Source organism: Dermacentor variabilis, chromosome 9, assembly GCF_050947875.1.
Source record: "Dermacentor variabilis isolate Ectoservices chromosome 9, ASM5094787v1, whole genome shotgun sequence".
Classification (NCBI taxonomy): Eukaryota; Metazoa; Arthropoda; class Arachnida; order Ixodida; family Ixodidae; genus Dermacentor; species Dermacentor variabilis.
The window spans coordinates 68398799-68424050 of NC_134576.1; the positions used below are offsets into that span (position 1 = coordinate 68398799).

At 49.1% G+C, this 25252-nt stretch overlaps 1 protein-coding gene across 1 annotated transcript in view; it reads right to left on the reverse strand.

The window, feature by feature from the left end:
* Rab23 (RAS oncogene family member Rab23) overlaps positions 1-25252 on the reverse strand; it is a 98068-nt gene that overhangs the window by 18518 nt on the left and 54298 nt on the right. Inside the window, exons 2-5 of the mRNA XM_075704441.1 lie at positions 9718-10826; positions 6729-6808; positions 4317-4399; positions 189-275 (exon numbers count right to left, since the gene is read on the reverse strand). Coding sequence (XP_075560556.1) covers positions 189-275; positions 4317-4399; positions 6729-6808; positions 9718-10035 — 568 coding nt within the window. The 5' untranslated portion in view covers positions 10036-10826. The remainder of the gene's footprint in view (positions 1-188; positions 276-4316; positions 4400-6728; positions 6809-9717; positions 10827-25252) is intronic.

Consider the following 25252-nt stretch of genomic DNA (forward strand, 5'->3'; position numbering starts at 1 on the left):
CTGGCATTTGTATATGGGGAGGCTCGGCTCAGAAAAGAAACCGCGTGACCTGAAACGTGAGTGATTGAGAACAAAAAAGAACCTCGCGTTACACGGCAACTCTTACGGACACACCTGCGCTGGTACTAATATAGTACAATTCCGCGTGTTCCGCAGAAAGCGTTATCGGTTGCCATTGATATACTCACGCAGTCCTTTGGAGTGGGGTCCGCGGACGTAGTCGTCTACAGGGTTGTTCATCTGGTCTAAGTACCGCTCGGCCAGGTACCGGAACACTGCGCAGGAGAGATAACGCCGTCTGACACACACGCACACTACGTCACCGTGACAGTCTAAACACAAACTCCAACAGCAGCAAATGTGACTCGTCAGGTTAAGCGGTGGGTCATCGAGAAGATATATGTGCAACCTTGCGCCAAAAACACTGTTTGCAGTACCAACGTTATGTTTGTTAAACGTTAAAGTAAGACGATGAAATGGACAAGTGGCGTGAGCCCAAAGCGGGCGCTCGGGTCTCGCGGTCTCCTTCCCCGAGTTCAGCGACCGCCGTGAAAATGTATAAACAGTGTTATGCGTAATAAACCCTTCTTCCGTCCATTCTATACCGCGAAGACACCTTTGGTTACACAGTGGCATCGCGTCACGCATTGTAATCGGCTTACAGTGCATCGCTGTTTAAACTGGTACTAAGACGGGTTGATAACAGAAGACACGCAAATACTTTGTCTTCCACGCGACACATGCAAGCGCAGCAAAAGATGTCGTAAAGCATGTCAACGCCACGACGCACATAGTCCTAATATAAGCACACGGCCAGTCTTGTGAGTACATGTCTTCCGCTCACAAAAACAAGAAAGAAAGAAAACGAGCGCGTACCACAAGGAACAAAAGTCTATCAACCGTACTTTAGCTCTCTTATATTCGCAGCGCCAAACTCATTTAGCTTCCCAAACTGAAACTTCGGGTGCTATTGGTTCAGCAGAAAAAAAACTAGAAGACCGGGTAAAGTTGTTCTCTCAGTGCAAAAAAGTCGCAGGCCTGCGCGGCACAAGCAGTACAGTCACAGCGTCAGCTGGAGGAGCGGCACCATAGGAACTTCATTTTCGGCACCATGCACTAGAAGGTATTCGCGGCGAAGTCTCTTCGCGTCGTTTTCACGAGGACGATCTGAACTGTCCACCCGGAGTCGACGGCGAGCTGCGGCTTGAGGTGCGGCTTGTCCTGCTCTCTGCGCAGCAGTCTGCTGAGCCCGACATTGTCTGGTTGCATGCGCGCGCGTAGCTTGAGCAGCAGCGGTTCTTGCCTTGCGAGGAGACGCCATGAAGTGTACCGAAGAGTAAGCACAGGTATCCGGACTACGTGGCGCACATGTCACATCCCTTGACCAGGGGTGCGGGACGTTGCTGTTGATGATTATGGTAATGATGGTTCATTGGCATCTCCTTCGAAACGAGATGGTCACAAGCAGTCAGCTAGCCAGCTTGAATTAATCAGGTATGCCATACATGTTTTTCACTGCATCAATATTTATATATCTCCATAATCTTCTTTTTCTTCCTCAAGACTTCTCTATCTACCCTGTGCCGGTACCTATGCAACTGCTACACGGCGTGACACCTGGTGCAACTGCAACGCAAAGGGCGCACGTATAGACGCCGCGCGGCGCGCATCTCACATTGCAACGCAAGTGGCACGATACGATGCTAATGATGATGATGATTTATTGGCACCCCCTTTGAAACCCGGTGGTGACATAGTCACCTAGCCATCTTGATTTAATCAGGTACAGAATATATACTTTTTTCTACCATGCATTCTCGCATACACCTCCTTCAATTTTTATTTTTTTCTTCAAACCATCTTTAAACACGTTGCACCACTACCTGTGCATCTGCTACATGGCGTTCTACCTGGTGTAATAAAATACAACTGCACTGCAACATGTGCAGGTATCGACGCTACGCGACGCGCATGTCACACGGCGTGTTTTCTCGCGCTAGGACGCGTTTATAGGGCATTTTTCTGCTGCGTGAACCCGAGCCCAGGCAGCGGGCCCGGGTTCAATCCTGGCGGGAACCGAGTATATCTTTAAGAGCGTTAGCTCTTACTCATCCCGTTTCTTCATTCCTTGGGGTGAAACCTCCCTTCAGCGTGAAATTTTCAGTCCGAGGTTTTCAAAGCGGCGGCCCCCACAATAAATCGATCATCATCAGCCTGGTTACGCCCACTGCAGGGCAAAGGCCTCGCCCATACTTCTCCAACTACCCCGGTCATGTACTAATTGTGGTCATGTTGTCCCTGCAAACTTCTTAATCTCATCCGCCCACCTAACTTTCTGCCGCCCTGTGCTACGCTTCCCTTCCCTTGGAATCCATTCCGTAACTCTTAATGACCATCGGTTATCTTCCCTCCTCATTACGTGTCCTGCCCATGCCCATTTCTTTTTCTTGATTTCAACTAAGATATCATTAACTCGCGTTTGTTCCCTCACCCAATCTACTCTTTTCTTATCCCTTAACGTTACACCTATCACTCTTCTATCCATAGCTCGTTGCGTCGTCCTCAATTTAAGTAGAACCCTTTCCGTAAGCCTCCAGGCTTCTGCCCCGTATGTGAGTAGTGGTAAGACACAGCTGTTATAAACTTTTCTCTTGAGGGACAATGGCAACCTGCTGTTCATGATCTGAGAATGCCTGCCAAACGAACCCCAGCCCATTCTTATTTTTCTGATTATTTCAGTCTCATGATCCGGATCCGTAGTCACTACCTGTCTTAAGTAGATGTATTTCCTTACCACTTCCAGTGCCTCACTACCTATCATAAACTGCTGTTTTCTTCCGAGACTGTTAAACATTACTTTAGTTTTCTGCAGATTAATTTTTAGACCCACCCTTCTGGTTTGCCTCTCCAGGTCAGTGAGCATGCATTGCAGTTGGTCCCCTGAGTTACTAAGCAAGGCAATATCATCAGCGAATCGCAAGTTACTAAGGTATTCTCCATTAACTCTTATCCCCAATTCTCCCCAATCCAGGTCTCTGAATACCTCCTGTAAACACGCTGTGAATAGCATTGGAGAGATCGTATCTCCCTGCCTGACGCCTTTCTTTATTGGGATTTTGTTGCTTCTTTATGGAGGACTACGGTGGCTGTGGAGCCGCTATAGATATCTTTCAGTAATTTTAGATACGGCTCGTCTACACCCTGATTCCGCGAAGCCTCCATGACTGCTGAGGTTTCGACTGAATCAAACGCTTTCTCGTAATCAATGAATCGATAAATCGTAATGGATAAAGCAACCCAATTCGCGATTGGTGACGTCCTTAGTATATCGAATTGGTAATTGATTGGTGACGTCATTGATATATCCAAGATGGCGTAGTAAACCAATAGCAACCCAACTGGTGACGTCACGTGACTGACATAATCCAAGATGGCGGCCAAATTTTGGTGCCAATGATGACGTCGTAATTCGATATGGCGGGTAAAAGTGAATTCACGTGATTATGACGTCGTAATCAGAGTGCGGCATAGTTTAGGAATCTCAAATCCTATATGGCGGCCAAATTCGTGTAATAATGATGACGTCATAATCTAATATGGAGGTTAGAAGCACAACCACGTGATTATGACGTGGTAATCAAAAATGGTGGCATAGTTTCGGCATCTGAAATCGAAGATGGCGGCTACATTTGGGTGCAAATGATGACGTGACGGTCCAATATGGCGGATGGGGGTGGAAACCACGTGATTATGACGTCATGGGACAAAATAACGTCATAGTTTCGGTTTCCCAAATTCAAGGTGGCGGCTTTCGGTGTGACGTCATAGATGAGATGGCAGCCACTCAATTTAGTTGTGCCCGCACACCTTCCTTTACCCTCCTTAACATAGATCCTATAACGAGGCAGTAAAAGCATCGCGTTACGGGACCGCTATACATATACAGGCTGTCCCACATAACTTGAGCCAAGAATTTAAAAATGAAAGGAACTGTTCGAACACTCCTTTGAAACATGGCCTCGTGGTGAACGCCTAAAGCAAAATGCCCCATCGATGTAAAACAGGCATCAGTCTCAAGGCCCTCGCTTACTCAGAAAAACTGAGAATACATTAAAAGAGTCCTTTGTTTCTTTTTTTATTTTATTTTTGTCTCTTTCAATTGGTCGCCAGCGCCGATGGCCACGTTACAGCTGCGCACGCAATGCTGCACTTTCATTCGCCTGTCAGCAAATGCGCTAAACAGTTGAGCCTACATGTAGTGGCTGTATGATGCACATACGTTCTAATGCATGTTGTAGAAGACCGCGATAACTTACCTTCGTTGACGTTGAAGTCTTCCTTCACCGAGGTGCGGTAGAGCCGGAGCTGCATTCTCCTGGCAAGCTCCTCGGACTCCTCCCTGCTCAAAAGAACGGGCGCATCTTCAGAAAACTCTTCTAGACGGGCTTACTCAGGATCCACGAAAATCTCGTCAATCGCGAGTAGAGCGACACCTAAACTGTCCTACGGTTGACGCAGAGGCTAGCATTCGGCCTTGTTTTACATATATGTCTAACGCCACGCGTGTATTGTTGCGTATGACAACATCAGGGTTCACATTCTCGAAAAGCTCTTAAGCTATATTTGTTCGTAAGAGAATATTTCAGCCGTTCCCGATGCTGGGCATATTAGTGGAAGCGGCTGACCAGAGACTCACATCACTTAGGGACGAAACTCTCTGCATTCGACCCTTGGAGCTCATCCGTATTCACAATGCATAACTGCCTCCGTTGTTCGCAATATACCGCTGCAGCGATCACATCACAACGAGTAGCTGGCGCACGAATTTTTGAGTGCGGTGAAGTGTGAAAGACGGAACAAATCCAGGAGCGACAGACAGGACAAGCGCTTGTCCTGTCTTTCGCGCTTCCGCACTCAAATATGCATCACCAATAGGCCCAAAATTCCTCTCTTCAGGCGTACGAAATCTGGCCAATCAGCGAACGCCCTTACACAGAAGTATTTTGAGCTGTTCTGGCACAGGAATAGTTATTGAAGTTAGTTTGAGTCTGCTTCTTTCGTAGTCAGCATTTTACGTCGTTGACGCTAAACAGTTAATTATACCCGAGTAGGCATTACTAAAATCAGTTGCATCGTGGTGAACTGGCGGCACAAGTACAATGCAGCATCACCACCTGTTTTAACGTGATAGTGTTAAGGATCCCGTGCCGTAGAACACCTGCGTCGGTGTCGGACGTCGCATTGGCAAGATATTTTAGAACCACACATACCCAGGCCCTCCATGTGACGCAAGAAATTTACTAAATTAATCGAATTTCTCAAGCTAAAATACGTGGAGAAATCGTAAACTACGGATTTCACACAACCTGCACACATGATAGCTCTCGGATTGTAATTTGATTATATGAGAAAACATAATTCTGTTACGCGAAAACTCAAACAGACCCCCTTTTCCAGCGTTTCTACAATTCATAAACGGCCGACGGCGTCCACCATTTGCGCGCGCCGGCGCGTAGATATCTCGGAGTCCACGTAGCGACGCGCCCACTTCCTTGAAACACTTCCAGATGGTGCTCGCCTCCGCCGCATCGCGGCCCACGCAGGACGCCGCGTTTTTACCAGAAAGCCCGCCTCCGTGCATAGCGTACACCGCGAACGTTTCCTGGTAAACATTACGATTACGTACAATCAGCGTCAAATGAAACTTGAACAACGGAGCGCGCGGCCCAAGCATAAGTGAAGAAATAGTGCGCGCCGTCCAGTGTTCACCATTGACAGGCGCGCACATCAGGTTTGGCCGCAGTGCGTGATCCACCTCTAGTGAGATAATTTCGCTTCTGTTCTGGTTCTTACATTTGAAAGGCAGAAAATAAAAAAAATAAAAATGAAGATAAAATATTGCAGTGTACGGCCAGTCTTGTCGCACAGATCGCCGAAACCACAAGTGCTGTCGGCGCGAACAGCGGTGCGCGTGGTGCAGTTTGCACCGTCATCACCCGCGCCGCGCGGGCGAATTTACCTTGCGAGGTATCAGATCACGTGACCTACGATATTAGGCGCGCGGGAAGACGGCGCGCATGACGCCACCGACCTGCTCTCCTCGCCCATGCATGCTTGTCCTTCGCCCTGGCAGCCGCAGCAGATGAGACCAACAATATGCGGCCCGCGGGTCGCCTATGCGCAGGCTATGGAGGAAAGAAATAACCAGTGGGTAGCTCTGCGCATCACTCTGCGTCGGGCTCTGCGCCCGAGGAGTCGTTCCAACACGTGATCGTGCCGTAAGAGCGCGCGGTAAGTTTTGGTGCTCCAACTCCGCGGGCACAGATACGGCAGGGCAGTCGAACAAGTGCGCATCGATTAAAAACTACCGGAACCACACACTCTCGGCCAATATGCCGAGTCTCAGAGGTGGCGAGTTCACGCAGGCAGTCACAGCGGGCTTCTCGTCTATCCAGGCCATGGAGCAGCGAGTGTTCAATCACGTGAACTCCAACATTGGGCGCGCGGGAAAACTGCGCGCATAAAACCATTAGCCTTCTCAACACCCTCCCCCCGTGCATTCGCGTCACATCACGTGACCACCAACACACGGCGCGCGCGGGTAGCGAATTCACCTCACGCTTTGACTTTCTTAGAACAGCACGGCGGCGGCGACGGCGGCAGGGAAAATGCGCCTCCAAAGTTGACGAAATTTCTACCGCAATAAAGAGAATCGTGCGTGCGCTTACTTGGACACTGTGGCCCTGTCCATGAGATCAATCTTGTTCTGTACCAGCACCATTGGTATGGAGCCGCATTCGTGTTCCACCTGCGAGTGACGGTAACATGCGAAACACTTTTGTCATGAACAGGCAGCGATGGCTCTCTAAAAATGTGGCATTACGCAGTCAAGACATGAAAGCCATGCGGCAGGTTTCATATCCAAGAAACGAGTTGGCTCTTTTTCCTAGGACACAGCAACGTTAGGAACAGCTCTGAATGGCCAGCAGCATAGTCAAACGTCTCGGTTCTCGTACTGTGCGCGCGCGCACCTGCATAATTAAGGAGTGCGTACTAAGCCCCATTTCGGTCTCTAATACGGGGCGCGCATGGCGGGCGGAACAAGGGCTCAAATAATCACAACAACGTCAGCAAGAGCACTTAATGGTTTCCAGTGCACCTATTAGACGTCTCGGCGCTCGTACTGTGATCTGAGAAGGCGCGTGCACACGTGTAAAATTAAGAAACACGTATTATGTCCCTTTGACAGTGGCCCCTTTCAACTCTTCATATGCTTCACCACAGTAACGTTTGTCTGCTTCGCCGCATAACAGCTCAGTATTGCGGCGAAGCTAACATAAGAAAAAAAACGGTCATTATGCAACGTATATTAGAACCTTGCCTCAAGCGCACTCGCCTCAACACGTCTCTATTTGAAGCGAACTGAGTTAGGCTGGTTAGGCCTACAATGCCTACACACAAATGGCTTGTGTTTAAATCTGACTTCGGCTAGCTACCTAGTGCATAATGGCAATTACGATGCAGCTGTGCTGCATGACACGGTTTTCGTTTTTTCCTTATTTTCTGTTTCTTTTTGTTCGGGAAGTTTTTCAGGAGATTTATGGCCATGCCCGTACTACGGGAAGTATCCGTATGTCACTTGCTGTGCAAATGATGCGTGTTGTAACGTAAAGTGTGCTAATTTAGACTCCGTTAACTGTGAGTAAGCAAGCACTGACATTTATTTATATTTTGTTTAAATATCATGTCTTAATTGTTTGTTTGTTTGTTTGAGCCGGTCTATCTTTGCTGTGTATTGTATTTAAGCACGAAGAAGTAGCCAGCATCACTCAAAAAGGCAGCATCATCATCAAAAGAATGAGAGCAAGCTGCAACCCATTCAACGACAAATACGCGTCACAGTTATTATGAGACGCATTTAAGGCTCTGACGGCAGTTAAACGTCCACTACTTTTCGGTGGTGACAATGGCGACAAGCAGCCAACATAGCGCAATGAAACAACGTCCATTTCTGCGCATGCTAGCGACCTGTGTGACGCCGGGAACACCGAGACCACTGAGACCACGTGACAATTTCTTTTGTAACTGCCTTCTGTTCTTGCATGATCCGCTAGCTTATACAGGCAACCGCGAAAGTTTGCGTACCGCGGGATCTGAAGAAACGTTGAACTTGGGAGTAGTTTGTAACCGTATATTAGCCATGTAGAAGCAAGTGCATAGGGTTATGTTGTTCTAATACACTAGTAATATTCGAAGACAACTTTTCTTGGCTATGTAGTGAAGGCTACGAAAGCGAAGTGCGCCTGTGGCGCCGCTGCTGGAAGTAGTCCCGCAATTTCGTCCACGCTTTCTTACACGTGGAAGAATATAGAACATAACTGTTTCGTTTTGTACAGCACATTACCTCAGACGAGACGCAATATTTGCCAGTCAGATACTTATACATTCTTATATATTGCTTTTTCTTTGCCCTTTCGAGTTTACGCACACGCGTGACCGTCGCACGTTTTACGCATTCCTCAAAGGCAACACGACACCCGCGTCTTCTGATCAGTGTTCGTCGCTTGCTGTCGTGCCTGCGAGCGCTCTCCTCTGAGACTGACGACCAGCTTCAACATTCAATGGCTGTCAAAGCACACAAAACAAGCGTGCATGCAGCGTCTACTGCGTCTGCCCTCGCTAACTGAAAAGGAGCTATGCAAGGTCGGAGAAATCGAAACCGATTCCATACTCGCCCCGACAACACTGCGTACGAATACGTGTGCAGAAGCTCCGACCCCGCAACTTTCGCGTCAGAAGTCAACGGGAAGTTGTCCGCGAGTACAGTAACCAGGTTGGTGATTCGAATACTAACTAGGCTGCTTTCCGAGGCTTCGGGCACGTCCCCACAATGTCTTACGGTTCATTGTTGATAGCTTGGTACTTAACGATGCTCATTTATCGCGGAAAACATAACGCCAATCACATAGCAGCGTTCTGGACATGCTCGAGAACGTTTTCAATCGTGGATAGCTCAGCAAACCAATTACTCATTATGAATTACTATACTAGCAAACCTTCCTCTTTCTTTTTTTTTTTGCTCGAATAAGATTTCATTGCTTTTTTGTACGAATGTACTCACCGTGGCCAGAAAGACAGGTAAACAAGCTGTTTTAATTTTCTCTGGAATAAAATGGTGTTTGGGTTTTGTGGAGGTATCCAACTTTTAAAGCAAAGCCATTATTGCGACTAGACGCGTTCGAAAAATTTATAAGCGTGTTTTCACGGAGTCCCGGAAGGAGCGGATAATTCAAAAAGATTTCATTTTGTGAGAGTGTGCGGCATGTCATAGGGGGTGGTGCGCTCGAAAATTGTTAAGTGTGTGTTAATTATATGGGCTCAATGAAAATTGCTGAACCCTCGGTTTTCGCCAACATAGAGGCGGTACATGAAGCGCCTACAACATTTCCCCGCTGCCGCGGGGACAACCAAAGGTCGCATAAATTCAACATTTGCAGAAAATAGCGTTATATATGTTACGGGTAACGCGTACCGAGGTGGTCGCGTGGTCCATAAACCTTTGCTTTCGACTGTATACTTCCCTTACGGCGAAGCCAATTCTATATTTGCGGGGAACGAGGATCATGTACCAAAATTTCTCTCTCACATCCAGCGGTCCACAAACTTTTTGCGGTTGACTGTACACCGCCAAGTGAGTAGAGGACGCCGCCGACGTACCTTTTTCCTCCACGACTCGATCGCCCTGAACGACTCCCTGTCCGTGGTGGAGAATGCGAGGACGCATCCCTGTGCCCCTCGGTAGTAGGCCTTGGTGATGGCGTCGAACTCCTCCTGGCCCGCCGTGTCCCAGAGCATGAGACGCACGTCCTCACCGCGGATGCTCAGCTGGCGCTCCAGGAAGTCGACGCCGATGGTCTTCTTGTACTCGGCCGTGAAGACGCCCTTGCAGTAGCGCTGGATGAGGCTGGACTTGCCCACGGCTCCATTGCCCACCACGACCACCTTCAGGGCTACCTCGAAGTCGTCCTCGCGCATGGCTTTGGCCGGATGGCAGTCCTCGTCCGATCGAACGCCTTCACCTGGGGTCTCACGTCCTACGCCCACTCACGAGCGCGCGCACTCACGCTCGCACACTTCAGGCACAGAGGCAATGCACGAGGCGGGCACCTTAGCAGCGCACCGATTTCAGTAGACCTGCCGTAGCCCTGCACGGCAAGTAAGGCAGGGGCAATCTAGGCGGACCGCTCGGAGTTGCCGTAGCTTTGCAAGCACCTCCGCAGGAACCGGGTACGGAAGCGAAGTCTTCGTGCGGACTGTGTTATTCAGGGAAATTAAGAACCGGCGCCAATGGGTAGGTGCCCTTGGTGCGTTGCGTGTACGCCTAACGGAGGCTAACTCACGCGCATCCCGAGGTATACTGGTGGGTCGAACTGGGCGCTGCCTTTGAAGCGCGGTAAACACCGATGGACAACACCGCAGCCGAACACACGAGATCAAACACTCAGACGCGCCTGGGACGTGAGGCACGCAACAATCACCGGGTTGCGATGTGGAATGCGCGTTCGCCTAAGTAACCACAAGGCACGCCTCCTTCCGCTAGCACTGCGCTGAAGCTTTCAGACGGCGCTCCCAACCGCTGAGCGAGGTGACGAGGAGGAACTATTGCGGACACCGCGCTGTACCAGCGCGGCGGCGGTGCGCTGACGCTGTTGGCTCTCAGGACACGCTGCGCCGCGGTAGGATCATGGCCGGGAGTTGTCTTGCTGCCTGCCGTTCCGGTGCTGCCAGGGCCGGCCACGAAGCATTCCGCGCTCAGCCAAGCCTCCCTGCGGAAGAGAAAACGACACACAGGACGCGTGAGAAAAAAATGAGCCCTAAGCTTAGTTCCGACATCCGCGACAAGAAAACTACAAGAGAGCGACGACCATGCCTGGTACATGCTGTCGGATGGCAGCTGTACGACAAGAATGCTTGCGAGAAGACCCGGAAACAGCCGAAAATAGTGGCTATGATACAGGTGCGGATAGGGTTCGGCGGGTTTGCCCGCGGTGAACGCTTATCGGTACCGTGGAGTTGGCGCTATAGTGCAGGGCCGGATACTGAAATTTCTGATTCTCCAAGGAGATAAATATATCTTATCTCTACGTCCGCCTCTTTTGTTCCCGTGCTCCTGCCTATACAACAGCGGTCGCCCAGTTTATCCCGGGCATGCCCATGGCTCTCTTCTGCACACCGGCCTGGCGGTGCCGGGCGCAACCATCCGGCCCCAGCGGGACGCAGCGAACGCGCTCGGCTCGCAGCACCCGTCCCGCGTCACCAGGAGGCGCATTTCTGCGTTAATTCTGCGCCAAATCCCGCGCGCCTATTGTTTCCGTACTGCAGGCCGACCCGTAACGCCGAATGGAGGACGCGACGCTGGTGAGAAAACAGAAAGGCTGCCCCCGAAACGAGGCTATATGGACAGGTAGAATAGGAAGACGCCAAGGACGATATATATATATATATATATATATATATATATATATATATATATATATATATATATATATATATATATATATGCGGCTCCTAAGAAGAGCCCAATAATGTATACGACGGTTGCAAGGCGCGCTGCTCGGCGCTCTCGCATTTGGAGCACGTTAACTTTCACACCCCTCGTGACGACGACGCGTCCACGGCGACGACGCGCTCACACGCGTCGTCGTGCGTAGGTTCGTCCTTGTCACGCCGACTTTCCCCTCCGCTTTCACGCACGGCCAGTTAAACGGGGAGGGACCGCCCGCGCGCGCATATAACGCGCCAAACCCGTACGCGCGTGGCCGTCCGTCCCTGATGAATAATTAATCGGACTATACACGCCCCCCCCCCCCCCACCTTTACCTCACCTCTCGCCGTTCTATACTCGCCGCCGTCCCGACGGGTTGGTGGGCGGGCGTGCGAACGAACGAACGCAGAGTCGACAGCCTGTTCGCGCTCCTCTATTTCACGTGTCGCCCAGTTCCCACCGACGCGAGGCGAAACTCGGACAACGGCGCGGCGAGATCAAAAAAATACAAATCCACACGCACCCTCCAAATTGGCGCGGTTTCCTGCGGCGGTAAAAAAAATCGCACGCGCTCTCGGAGGAAGAAAAAAGGATGCCGGAGATCTCGAGTCTTCCTTTGTGGCGCCGGTATACAGTGTATGCTAAACCCCATATAGGGCATGCTATTCCGTGTAGTGCATACGAAACCACATGCTGTACACTATACCGCGCCGTTTATAGTGGACACTGCGCCTTTTAGCGCAGCCGAGGAACCGCGTCGATATACAACTTCACCTATAGTGAAGATCCTACCGGAGATGTCCGGGGGGCAGCGCCTGTGTTGTTGTTTGTTGCCCTCGAAACAGGGAAGTTTCGTCGATGCATCGCCTTCACGTCGTACGAGCTCTCTTTGCGGCTGCCTTGCAAATGTAGGAACAACCATTCACTTAAAGCTAAGCTCGCGCGGAAAGATAAAACACAACGGGGCGCCTGTATTTTATTCGCGAAGCATAGCCGCGTTCCCGCGAACTAATTCTCCCGTGCGACGTTTTCCAGATGACTTCCAGCATTCCAGTCCAGCTCATCACGTGCCCGCTGTGGCAAGAGGTTCAGATCACACGGCTAGAACGCTTTCGGAATAAAATCGAAAGAGCGCAATCAAGCACAAGACAAAGTGCAGGCGCATCACTGTCGAAGACACGAGCTATCTTGTTCCGCGCTCTTTTGACTTTGTTGCGTATCATGAACCAGGCTAGCCCAACAGCACGTCTTGTTAAGAACACCGTCGGCGCAGCGTTGTATGTAGTCAGCGCATCTTCCTGGTTACAAAGCACGCCTGCGCGAAGTCTCCTGGGCGAGTGCTCGTGGAGAAGGGACCCGGTGAAGCAGGGGCTCGAAGCGGTGGAAAACAAGGCGCACGTAATTTCCATTGGTGTGTGTGTGGTCACAGAAACTACAAGCGCGCAGAGATGAACGACACTTACTCTGAGCAATGCGAGTGTGCCTCTTTTTACTTTGTGCTTCGTCTAAGCGCCCGTGCTGCAGAACTTAAACTGTGAACGTTTATTTGTTTTACCTCCCTTAATATCAGTTCCCAGCTATTCAATTCGCTGTTCATTTACAGACAATCTCAAGGCCCAATGTAAGTAAAAATTTGTAATATGGGCGCAGTAGAGTCACCTTAAGCATGTAAGGTCATCAAGCAACGTCGCCCACTGTTTGCGTTCTGGCTGACATCACCAATGCGCGTCACACTTTCGGTGAAATTTTCTCTCACGCAACGCGCGGTGATATCGAAGTGCACTGCTATTTACATCTCGCCTTCCGCAATTAAAGAGGCTTAGATTGATCAAGGCATCACGCGGTATGTCTTCAACGGGAAAAAGCGAATTCTCTCGCTTTCTGGCACTTGCCTATAGCAACCTTTTTACTCGTCTACTCGCCCGGCCAAACACAATGGCCGCTCGCTGCAGACAAGCCGTGTGCAAAAAGGAAGGACCTCGGCTTGCGCGGGACCGCGTTCTCAATGAAATCATGTGACTTGTGCGCCGAAGCACAAAACGAAGTTCATCAGAGCTAACTGGCCCGCGATGAATCCCTTTCCAAAGGCACTGCAGGCCAGTATTACAGCCCACTCGCCGCGCAGCGTGACACTAGACGCGACACTATTGGCTGGCACCATGCCGGACAGAAAATAATAATAACGAAAGCGTCGCAAATGTGCCCCGTTCGTGTTTGCCGTGCTCTTGCTCTCAGTTGGGTGAACTGCACGAGTACTCAGAAGGGTTCGCCAAGTTCACTCACGACGGGCTCGTATCACAGCGTCCCAATGGTGCCGCAGAATGTGGCGTGCACGTCATTGGCATTCGAGTGTGCGCATATTATATATAGCTCCAGGTGCTGTAGCGGGCCTTCCCATTGGAACGCACCAAAACAGCCCAGTGCTCAGAAAGAATGGGCAGCTTAGACGAAGCCATAACATCCCCCGTCCTCTCAAAAAAAAATAATAATAATAGGGAAGACTAGACACGAGTAAAAAAAAAGTCAATACTTTCAACGCCATTTAGGCATTACAGATAGGAGTATAGTAAATTCAAATTAGGTTCCGTATGGCGGTCTTGAAGGAAGTGTGATCAGGGTTGCCGGCGACGGAGGCGGAGACGTGTGATTCTACCAATATTTTGTATTCTGCAGAAACGAACGGAAGTTCACGTTGGTCTGACAGGTAGCATTTGAAATTTAAAACGATGATCGACGCGAAGTGAAACGCAGCAGGGAGGAAAGGACAATGTGCGCCCAGGGTTTTCTGCAATAAGGGCATGAAAGCCTTCTGCTGGACACTTTCAGTGCAATCGTTTGATTTCATGCCATGCTTAAGGCGGAGCCTTACGATCCCAGGGCATAGGATATGGAAGGTGCGCCCTCAGAATGACCAAAAAGTGACGTATTAGCGCTGCTATCCGTACGCAGCGACCTGACCGACGAAACCGAAACTGCACCGAAACTGAAGTGTACAACTCCGTGATCGAAGTGTGGAATACACCAACACCGATAGGCCCAAGACTCCAGGTGGCGCAGTGGCGTCTCTAATCCAACCGCCAATTTTTAGCCCCATCGCTCCGCCGCGGTGATGCATCACCACCGCGGCTGTATACGCATGCCACGAGTCCTAGGCTTTACGAATTCACATTGCGCTGTCACTCCCCGCACATGCAGAACTAATCGCAAATCGTAGTCTTTTTTTCCCCGCACAAGCGCACGATCAGTTCATTCGTCGCGGTATCTCCGTCCACCGTATAAGGAAAGCTAAAACAGCAGCGGACGCCAGTGAGGGGCCCACAGAGGGCATACGGCCTTCTGCTGCGCCCAAGGTTGCCACTTCCATTCCCGGCCGCATCGGGTGCGTGCCGGAAAGACGGTACGCGAAAATGCTCGCACACTATCAGGCTAAACAGAGAGAGAGAGAGAGAGAGTGAAATGATGTACACGAAAAGGGAGTAAGGAAGATTAGCCGGAGGTGGTTCCGGTTGGCTACCCTTCGCGGAAGAAGGGGTCAGGAGAGAAAAAAAGAGAGGGGAGCCCGAACGAAGTAAACCGCACCCGGAATCCAGCGGTAGCAGGCAGCGTTCTCAAAGCCGGCCATGTAGGCTCGTATGGATCTCAGGAACTTCAAGAGCACAGCCATAACTTTCCGCGCGGAGTTACTTCGGAAGCACTGGCCTACATATTCCTGCTCTGATGGCAGCCTGTTGTGCAGTCTGTCACACGCTGCGTGCATCATTTGCCTCTTCACTTCTGGGGGGCAAGGTAAGGAAATGTCACTGGACTGGACGGGACTGGTATTTACAAAATAGCTCTTACTCTACAAATGCGCGTGATACTAGGCTCCAGCTAATCGTTGTGTTGGACACATCAATTGAGAAAGGCGGCCTAGTGGGAGACAGCTTTTACGGACCTTCGTGAAATCTTTCCCTTGGCTATAGTTGGTGCGAATTCATTGTAACAACGGAAAAAAGTGTAGGACGCGAATGAGAAAACACACGGCACGAGCTCTACACTAAAGCTGCACATTTTCTTCGGAAAGCAAAGTCACATATGCGCAGTGTAAGACAAAACAATACGAGCAAAAATACAAAAGTAATTGCAACAGCTCTATGTGTACAGGGCGGTCACTAACTAACTCGTCGAAGCGATGAAAATGTTCTTACGCTGGAGCTGTTCGTAAGAACATACGCCAGCCAAACTTGATGTTGGACATTTCATTAGCGAGGGCTATTGGAAAATCACACTGGCGAATAAAAAGAATTGACAATTCCCCCTACAGGTTCATTCAAGAAAGCATGCAGTCGAACGCCTGTATAACGAAGTGATTGTGGCCTCCGAAATCATTCGTTATACAGGTCGCTTCGTTGTAAAGGTTGTGCACCGCACCAATCACAATATAACCGGGGCAGAATGATTTTTTCGTTATACAGGTGATTTCGTTGCAGACGCGTTCTTCGTAGAGGCGATCGACTGTACATCTCGTTGCGATAAAAGAAGATGGCGAGGTTACTTTCACACGTTCGGCATTCCTTGTGAGTCGGCGATTGCTCTCACAAGAAATGCCAAAAGTGCGAGAGTACAGCGTCCACGACGTGGCCTTAATGAAAGCCACGCGGTGTGAGTACAACTGTACATGGCCCCCAGGTACGTCGCTTTTCGTAGATGCATAACCCTGGTATACTTGTTGTCCGACTTTCATGATGTCTGTCGATGGTATCGTAACCTTAAGATTACTTCGACAGGAGTATTCGACCAAGACAGAAAAAGCCTGTATCTCCCATCACGGCGAGTGTCCTTACCGGGAATCCCTGGCACTACCTCCTTCTCGAATACCCGACGAATACTACGAGGTATGGTGTTCGATTGCCGGTATAGGGGCGGATGTCCTTGCGCTCTCGAGTTCAAAACAAATTCAGAGCCCTCCACTCTGGCGTCTCTAATAGGGTGGATGTATAACTCTGGCGGCATTAAAGACCCCATCAATAATATCACCAAGAAAGTGGCCATACTTTAAGGCTGCCCGCCGGCTCACAGTGTCCTTTTGTACCATGTGAAATCGGCGGTTGTGCCGTACAAACACACACACGCACGCACACACACACACACAGGAGAAAGCTCGCACACAGACAAGCACACAGAGACGCGCGCGGACACAAGAAGTTGTGGAGCTTACAGCACTCCCCTCCCACTCCTACAACGCCAGCCCGTCCCGTTCCTTTCTCTTGTCTTTGTTTCTTTTTTCACTCACTCTTTCGCTATTCCTTTCGCAGAGGCAAACGCGTTGGCACCAAGCTCGTTCTCGGTACTCCGCGCCCAGCCGCCGTCGCCGCTGCGACCTGGCGTCACCCGCCAGTGAAACGCTTAATTGCCGCCACTTCACACGCTCGCGCACAGCGCACGACGCCTTTTTCCCGACGCGCTTACGCGCCCGCGAAGTGAGGTACCGAAAAATCCCGCATGCATCAGGCAAAGTCTAACACGTGGCAACCATGACATGTTTCTGGCTATACTGCCTCCCAATGGCTTTCGGCGTTTGCAGTACGCGAAACCATGCATGGCGTTCGAGATTGACTTCCGTTACTCCATTACTTCCGTCATTGGGAAACCGATTGGGGACTCGAAGAAGGCTGGGTTACCTGCCATGCTCGGTAGGCAACATTGGTCACCGCACCCAATAAACACCGACGAGCACAGCTGCTCGGGGTCAGTCATCGTTCATCAACACCACGCCGCGGAGCGTCCGTCTAACGGAGGGTGCCTCGAGCCCTCCCTCGTTCACGAACCCGGACGGATCGTGACAGACATTACATTTGTCCGTCTGGGATATGTACAGGGAACATTTAGGATTTTCATCATATAGGACTAAACGATTCTTTTTAATTGTTATCATTGTCTGGTTGCGCCAGACAAGTTGCCGACTCCTTTAATTGTTTCTTTAATTCTAGCAGCACGGGAATGCAGCATCCTTCCCGATATCAACACGAAGCGCAGCTTCAACTTTTCCCTTGGAGACTAGGTTGGCTTGCGCCATTATCTTGAAAATGCCGTCTGGTCGTTCGTGGGTGCTACAGCTGATGTTGCCGAAGAAGGTAATTTGTTGCAAAGATTATCTAAGATGGCACGCGCATATTCATGCCGACAAAAACGCTCAAAAAGACAAAGTTCCCTCATTGGTTTTCTAACGAACTAAACAGGGCAATAAAACTGAAATACCGTGCACACAGAAAAGCGGGACAAACAGGCTAGCAGGACACCTGGAAAATGAAATTTAGGCGCTGTCGTTGTCCTCGCAAGTCTTATTATAAGAATGAGCACTACGACCACATCATTGAACGTGTTGAAGCCAGCATGACACGTAAATCAAAATATTCCTGTCGCTACGTGCGCTCTCCCTCTTCTAAAATGAGGGCTGAAGATGTATCTCTTGTTGATGATCACGGCGACGTTGTCTCAAACAATGATGATGCCGTTTGAGAACATTTCTGTTCTGTATTCGGTGTAAAAGACGCTACTGCCTCAAGTAACCTTCATTTTCAGTCTGGTATGGTGTGTACGCTGTCAGTCAAGAAGACCTTGTTTTGAAGTGCACAAAGCGCCTCAAACCTTCCCTTTCTTGTGGCGCTTATGGTACTCCTCGAGCACTGTTCAAGAAGTACGGAAGCATACTTGTCCCGGTTCTCACAAGCATACTGAACAGTTCTCTAAAGTCTAGTGCGTTCCTTACCACTTGGAAGGTAGCACGGGTAGTACCCGTACACAAATCGGGTGCTGGAAGTACAGTTACTAACTACCGTTATATATCTATTCTCTGCGCTGCGTCCAGAGTGTTTGAACTTGGGGCGCTATAACGTAAAGCTATTCCAAACTTTTCTATTCCATTTCAGCAATCTGCCCTGCATGACTTGTCAAAATGTTTTCGGGCCAGTACGACCACTTCGCTTGTCTGTCACACCACGTCACAAAACCACAAAACATCACCGCGTCAAAGTAACGTATACGCATGCATTAATATGCCGATCAAAACTGAACTTTTCTTTTTCGGAATAGTCGGAGACTTTCCCGTTCCGGAATAAATAGACGACGGCTGTCCGCCAACAGGCCCTGGCATTGGCTACTCGGAGCTTCCGGGTAGAATGGATTTATTTGCGTATATTAAACATTACTGCGTGACAGTATAACGTTATCGAGCTCTTGCGGCACGTACACGACATCGATCTGCCAAATTTTTTTCGCTGAGGACCCTTGTTTAGCTGCCTTTTTATTTTTACCCTTCCGTTGCATGCTGCCGCAGCTTTTTACCTGACACCGAAAGCTAAGCAAGAAGGAGCGGGCCAGTCGCAAACGCCCACACCACCCTCCTCATCATGTTATCTACTTTCACTGTGCTATTAAGGCAATTTCTGTAAAACCGCACGCGTCAGCGAACTTGCCACAATTTCATTCTTTCCTTCCCTCCTCTCTCTCCCTGTGATCTTTGCTTTCCCCTTTCCCATTCCCCCGGTGTAGGGTAGCCAACCGGACGTTATTCTGGTTAACCTCCCTGCCTTCTTCTTTTCTCTTTCCTCCTTCCTTCACTGTGCTAGCCCGGTCCCAGCCAAAATGCTGAAGTGACTAGCGCAAAAGTGGGCACGGGACACAAAAAAGGCGACAAGGACAAGCGCTAACTTCTAACTGGTGTCTATTACAAAAAGGCATGTATATATACTCTCGCGCACTTGATCATAATCAGTCACAATCGTGCAAGACAACATGGTCACCACAAATAAACAAGAGCCAAGGCTTAAGATGGCCTCCCACGTACAAACCCCAGGAATGCAAATTCTTTAGCAGTCAATGCTAGGGATGGTTTGCTAACGCAGTTGCCTTCAGCGATAGCCGCTGCCTCAATGATGAGTCTAGTGTTCTCCTGCCCGTTGGTTGCTATTATTTCTGTTTTTTTTTTTCGAAGAGTGGATGACATTTGCATTGGGAGCAATGGATTCCAACGAAACCCTCTCTCCATTTTTGAACTTTCTTATTATGTTCCTGTAGTCTCATGTTTAGTTACCTTCCCGTTTGTCCCACGTAATGCAAGGTACCGCCCGATGCTTGCGTCGGCGGTCACGTAAATTTGACGTCATGAGATTGGAATAAAAACAGACTGTAATAGTTTTGCAGTATAGGGCCCATGTACTGCATTCCCTGCTTTATGTTAGTGCTAAGAACATTTTAATAGATGAAAGGTGTCGCTTTGTATCAGGACGCTCTACTACAACGAACGTGGTCGCATTTATGACCAATGCTTCCAGTGTGGTGCAATGTAGGGGCCAGTTAGACGCTCTTTACCTTGACTTAAGTAAAGCATTTGATGTAGTTTATCATGAGCACCCTGGATATGTCCTTTGGACATATCTGGACTTATCTTTTTCCATCACTGCCCTGATATCTAAATACATAAGCAAAATATCCGTGCTTCATTGGCATTAATGGACAGAACTCTTTTGGCTCTCAGGTCACTAGGTGGAGTTCTTGAAGGATCCCTTCTTGGCCCTTTTCTCTTTCTACTGTTCTTAAATGAAATTTTGTGAGCAATTCAACACTCTTCATTCATTCTATACGCTGACGAGTTAAAGCTATTTAAGACTGTCAACAGTGTTCCGACTGCATTGACTTCCAAAAATACATTTTTTCGCTCTCAAACCTGTACAGAGACAATAGGCTACTCTTAAATGCTTGCAAAACTATGCTATTAAGTAATGCACGGAAAGCACACCATGTACAATTCTGATACACCCTCCGGTGTGCTCCATCCCCTAAGGTCGATGAAATGAAATATCTTTATGTGTACTTCGACAAAACGCTAAGCTTGCCTACGAAACGCGCAACTTTCCGTGCTGCAAAAGTATACCAGAGAGCACTCCCCGTATTCCGCGCGGCCTCCTTGCATTAGAGACTGTCCTATGGCTCGACTCCAAAAGATATGTAATAAGCATTTGCGTGCATTGACATATTTCAGAGTTCATTTTCTGTGTTTTGTATGGATGTATATAATCATCTTGTATGATCAGCCCCCTTATTACGTCCGCCTCCTCGTTTTCTGTTCCCCTATTTGTTTCTGTTTCCATATCTCACATTTTTCTGTCTACTACGTTTATCTTCCCTGTACATTTTGTCTCGCGTATTGCTTTTTTAAGTGCACCTGTACGAAGGCTCCGTAGCTGCCTCTGGGCACTATAACAAACATTTGATTGATTGATTGATTGATTGATTGATTGATTGATTGATTGATTGATTGATTGATTGATTGATTGATTGATTGATTGATTGATTGATTGATTGATTGATTGATTGATTGATTGATTGATTGATTGACTGATTGTCCAGTGCGAGACGAAGACTTGTCCCAGCCATCTTCAGTTACCCCTGTCTATGCCAGCTGACACCAGATTATGCGTGCAAACTTCCTACATTTATCACGCCAGCTAGCTCTCCACGGTCTCAGACTGCAACAGACTGCCTATTCTGTAACTGCAACAGACTACCATTTGTCTACCCTATGCATTACATGGCCTGCCCAACTCCATTTCTCACTCTCTTTATGTCACCTAGCACGCCGGCTACTCTGGTCTGCTTCGTAACCCATACAGCCGACTTCCTATTTCTCAAAGACCATCATTTTTCATTCTGTGTGTTCGTTACGACGTCATTAGCTTGTTCTCAAGTTTCGTTGTTATGCAAATTTCAGCCCCGTATGTTAGTGACACAATGCGCTGATTTAGTGTACTTTCTATCGAACCATATATCAGCGAGCTGATGTTCGTGACTTCAGAGTCGCAGCCATAAGTGCGCCAGGCCACTCTTTGCCAAAAAGAACCATGCGCTGGGCGTGGTGGTAATCCCTACTTGAAGCTACAGCGCCAAATTACACAATGCAATGAGAAAGAGAGGACGGACAAACCGCTGTTAACTATCAAAATATCAATTTCATTGAAATCACAAGAATAAACACCCTTAAAACGTGCGTGACAATGATAAAACACCACCACCCCTGTTTGCTCGTTCAGAAAATTTGTTTTCTCACGACCCGGCACCCATGTGACCCGTAATAACGGCGAAACGCTACGAGGTGAAAAATGCAAGCCACCAAATTCGGCTGAGAAAATGTCGTACTTGTACGTGAGATATTACGGTACCGCGGCTGCCGGCACATCCGTACCGACTTTAAATGCAAGGAGGGGCGCCTTCCTCCTCTCCTCAGACAACAACCGCGCACAATGAACCCCTTACCTCTTTCCTGGTAAGGGCTTTGAAGAATTTGAACTTCGAAGACCCGTCGCGGGCGCACGAGCTTCTCTGATTCTTTCCTCCACTCTGTTAGGTCAGCCTCATTGTTTTGGTTAGCTGGTTTGCTACTTTCACCAACATGACAAGGGAGCATTTCACGCAAGCACTCTACCGTCATGTCAAGAACAATTCCTAAGTGATGCCACGTAGTGTAATCCTCGTCCGCTACCGCAATCTTCGTTCTGGCATCCGAAATACTTGCACATCCGTCACTACTCTCAAAGTTTGTGTGGAACGTAATGCCTTGCACTTACTGCCACACCTCCCCAATCTCAACGAGGTCACCCACTCCATTGCGCGAGGTCTAGTCAACCGCGCCGGAGTCACTGGAGATGAGTTGGACACCAGGGACAGTCTGACAACTTTTAACGATCTCGTTAGGGCCTTTCACCTCAGTCGCCGAATCTTCCCCCCGCCTCACCCAAAGTTCAGCCGGGCGCAGGCTACCACCCTGCGTCTACTACAAACAAACACGTACCCTTCACCCGCCCGCCTCCACCTTATATTTCCGGACGTCTACACTACCCCCAACTGCCGGTGCTGTGGAATTCACCCGGCTACGCTTCCTCATATGCTATGGGAGTGCCCAGCACAGTACACCCAGACTAACGCCACGACTCTCTCGTCGAGGTTGCATGAGGCTCCGCGGAGCTCCGCCCTCGACGACCAAACCTGGGCGACCCAGCACGCCCGCGAGGCGGCGGCGAGGCAAGCCCTCGACGTCCCTTCGTGGGAGGCTTAGGCCCGGCCATCATAAAGTGCTGGTTCTACAATAAAAGTTTATTCCTCCTCCTCCTACTGCCCAGCACTGTTGCGCGTGAGCTCAGTTGTTAGCGCGCTCAACTTGGACAACGCGGAGAACGTTTCGTTCTTTTTCGCGCTGTGTCAATGGTGACGTTGGGCATGACGCGGCTGCTTCATGACGACAGAAATCATCACTGTGTTCATTTAAAAGCGGCACACATACCCGGTGGCGCGTATCTAATGGCCCGAGTTGGCGTGAAAAACGGACAGACGGACGGACCGTAAACTGGGTGAAGTTCCGAAAGAATGATAATCGCATTACGAAACGGAAGGAAGATAGATACGTATTAAAAGTGGACGCATTACTGCACCGCGTACCCTACTTCCAAGATTGCCGCCACCGACAATCGCGATACGTTTACTGGCTTTCACGACGGAGTGGCACCGTTAACCACGAGGATTGGTCACTGGGCGCCATACACCAATGACCAGCGCGCCAGATGGCTGATCGCGGTGATAACAGCGTCACGCCATCCTCAAGCAAGCCGATGGTGAAAAAGAGACAGAAACAAATAGAAACAGAAAGAAAACACACGGAAAATGAAAACAATCGTCACGACGCAAGCGACCCCCGGGCTAGCTACCTCAGACGCGTGGTGGGTGCTGCTTTATTCTTGCCAGTCTCTGTAGCACGCACTTAAGTATATGCGCATGCGAGCGCGTAATGAATTTCTCCACCATCGAACCCGCGACCTGCTGTTCTCAGCGACAGGGCCCACTGACCGACCACTGCGACCGTGGGCAGCAGCTATGGGCGCAGAACAGCCCCTCGCTTTGAAAAAAAAAAGAAAGAAAGCATTGCCGCCCTTTTACGCCTATACGGGCGAGATGACAACTGTGCAAAACTCCCTCCGTACGTTTGCAAAGGGGCGAAATTGCAATCGTGTGCACAAAGTCGCGAGGACAAGCAGGTAGTACTTATTGTCCTCAGTACGAATAAATAAATAAATAAATAAAATGCTAATAATGATGCTTCGCTAATAATATGACTGACGCCATGATTGGCTTGCATCGTCTTTTACGAACACTGTTAGCGAAAGAACGTTTCCAGGAGCACGAGCCTTTTTACTGCGATAGCAATTATACGCGAACTTTTGCCGTCGCCGTGAGGTTCCGCATATATATTAAGGCCTATGTATGCTATATGCCACGTCATGCTATATGACATGCGGTATATATTCGGGTTATATTGCCACGCCATTCTATCGCTCAAGTTGCTCATACCAGGTCTTACATTCTTGACAAAATTATTTCTCAGTATTCTGAAAACGACAGACAACAAACGAACGTCACGAAACAAAACACCGACAGTGCATGTATTTTATTTTAAATCTTCTCAGACTTACATATTAAACGTGCGAAACAATATAACAGTGCTAGAAACTCAATATGATGCAATTTTATTGGTTTGGGCAGTGCACTACCTCCGGGATCGGCCCAGGAAAGTGGTTTGAAACATACGCGATACGGAATAGTGGTGGTAAAACCGCTAAGGAAAACGTTCGCTTCAATTAATAAACGTAAACGAAATTGTCCGACGGCGGGATTCCAATAGAGGACCCCTTTTCAATTCATACTGCCACTACAGCTACGAGTCTTACACCTCGTGTAATATTCTAAGATGTCGCTATCGCATTTATTGGCGAATTTGCGGTAATGTTTCGTACAAAGCGCGCATCCAAAGTGCTGTACGCGAGCATTTGCACATCCTGAGCGCCGTAGGAATGCGGCCGCTGTGGTCGGGAATCGAACCGCCTACCTCGTGCTCATCAGCACAACGCCATAGCCGCTGAGCCTGTGCGACTGATTTAACGGGCTGACTTCTAGATGAACGACATATCCCACTGTCCGACGGCTAAGCAAATTAAAAAAAAAAAAAGTCGGCAGTAGATTAAGCGGAAGACGAACAAGAAACCCAAAACCGTCGGCGTATGCTTCAATCCTAAAGTGGCAAAGAAATTCGAACTTTAGAAAATAAAACGTGCATACGCGCTAACGTTGCCGACATGCGTGGCGACACAGCTCACATCCGGACCTCGTGATGCTAGCTTCCGTAGGCCATGCTACCTCCAGGAACGTCGTGAGGCGTCTTCTTCGAGGTTCGCGCTGTGTATGTCGCCACGCAAGAGGCGCGCGTGGGAAGTGCGAAGGCTCGGCTAAAACAATAATGGGAATCTGCGAGATGTTTGTTTGTTTGTTTGTTTGTTTGTTTGTTTGTTTGTTTGTTTGTTTGTTTGTTTGTTTGCTTGTTTGTTCAGTACCGACAGGCGCCAGAAGGCATTACAGTGGAGAGGGGGCTTACAAACAGTTAAAAGCGTTCACGTAATATTTTTTTTCTGCACGACGTGTGACGCAAAAAAGAAAAAATAACGAAAGCTCAACAAAAGTTACAGCAGTTTCAAAATACGTTGAGTTATACATGGGCAACACAACAAAAATCATGAGCCATTCCACTCTGTGAAGGTGGTTGACCAGTGAAGCTGTTTACCACACGACGCGGAGGTGACACATAATTTTGAACAAAGGTACGAATTCATTGATTGTCTTGAAGGGTGG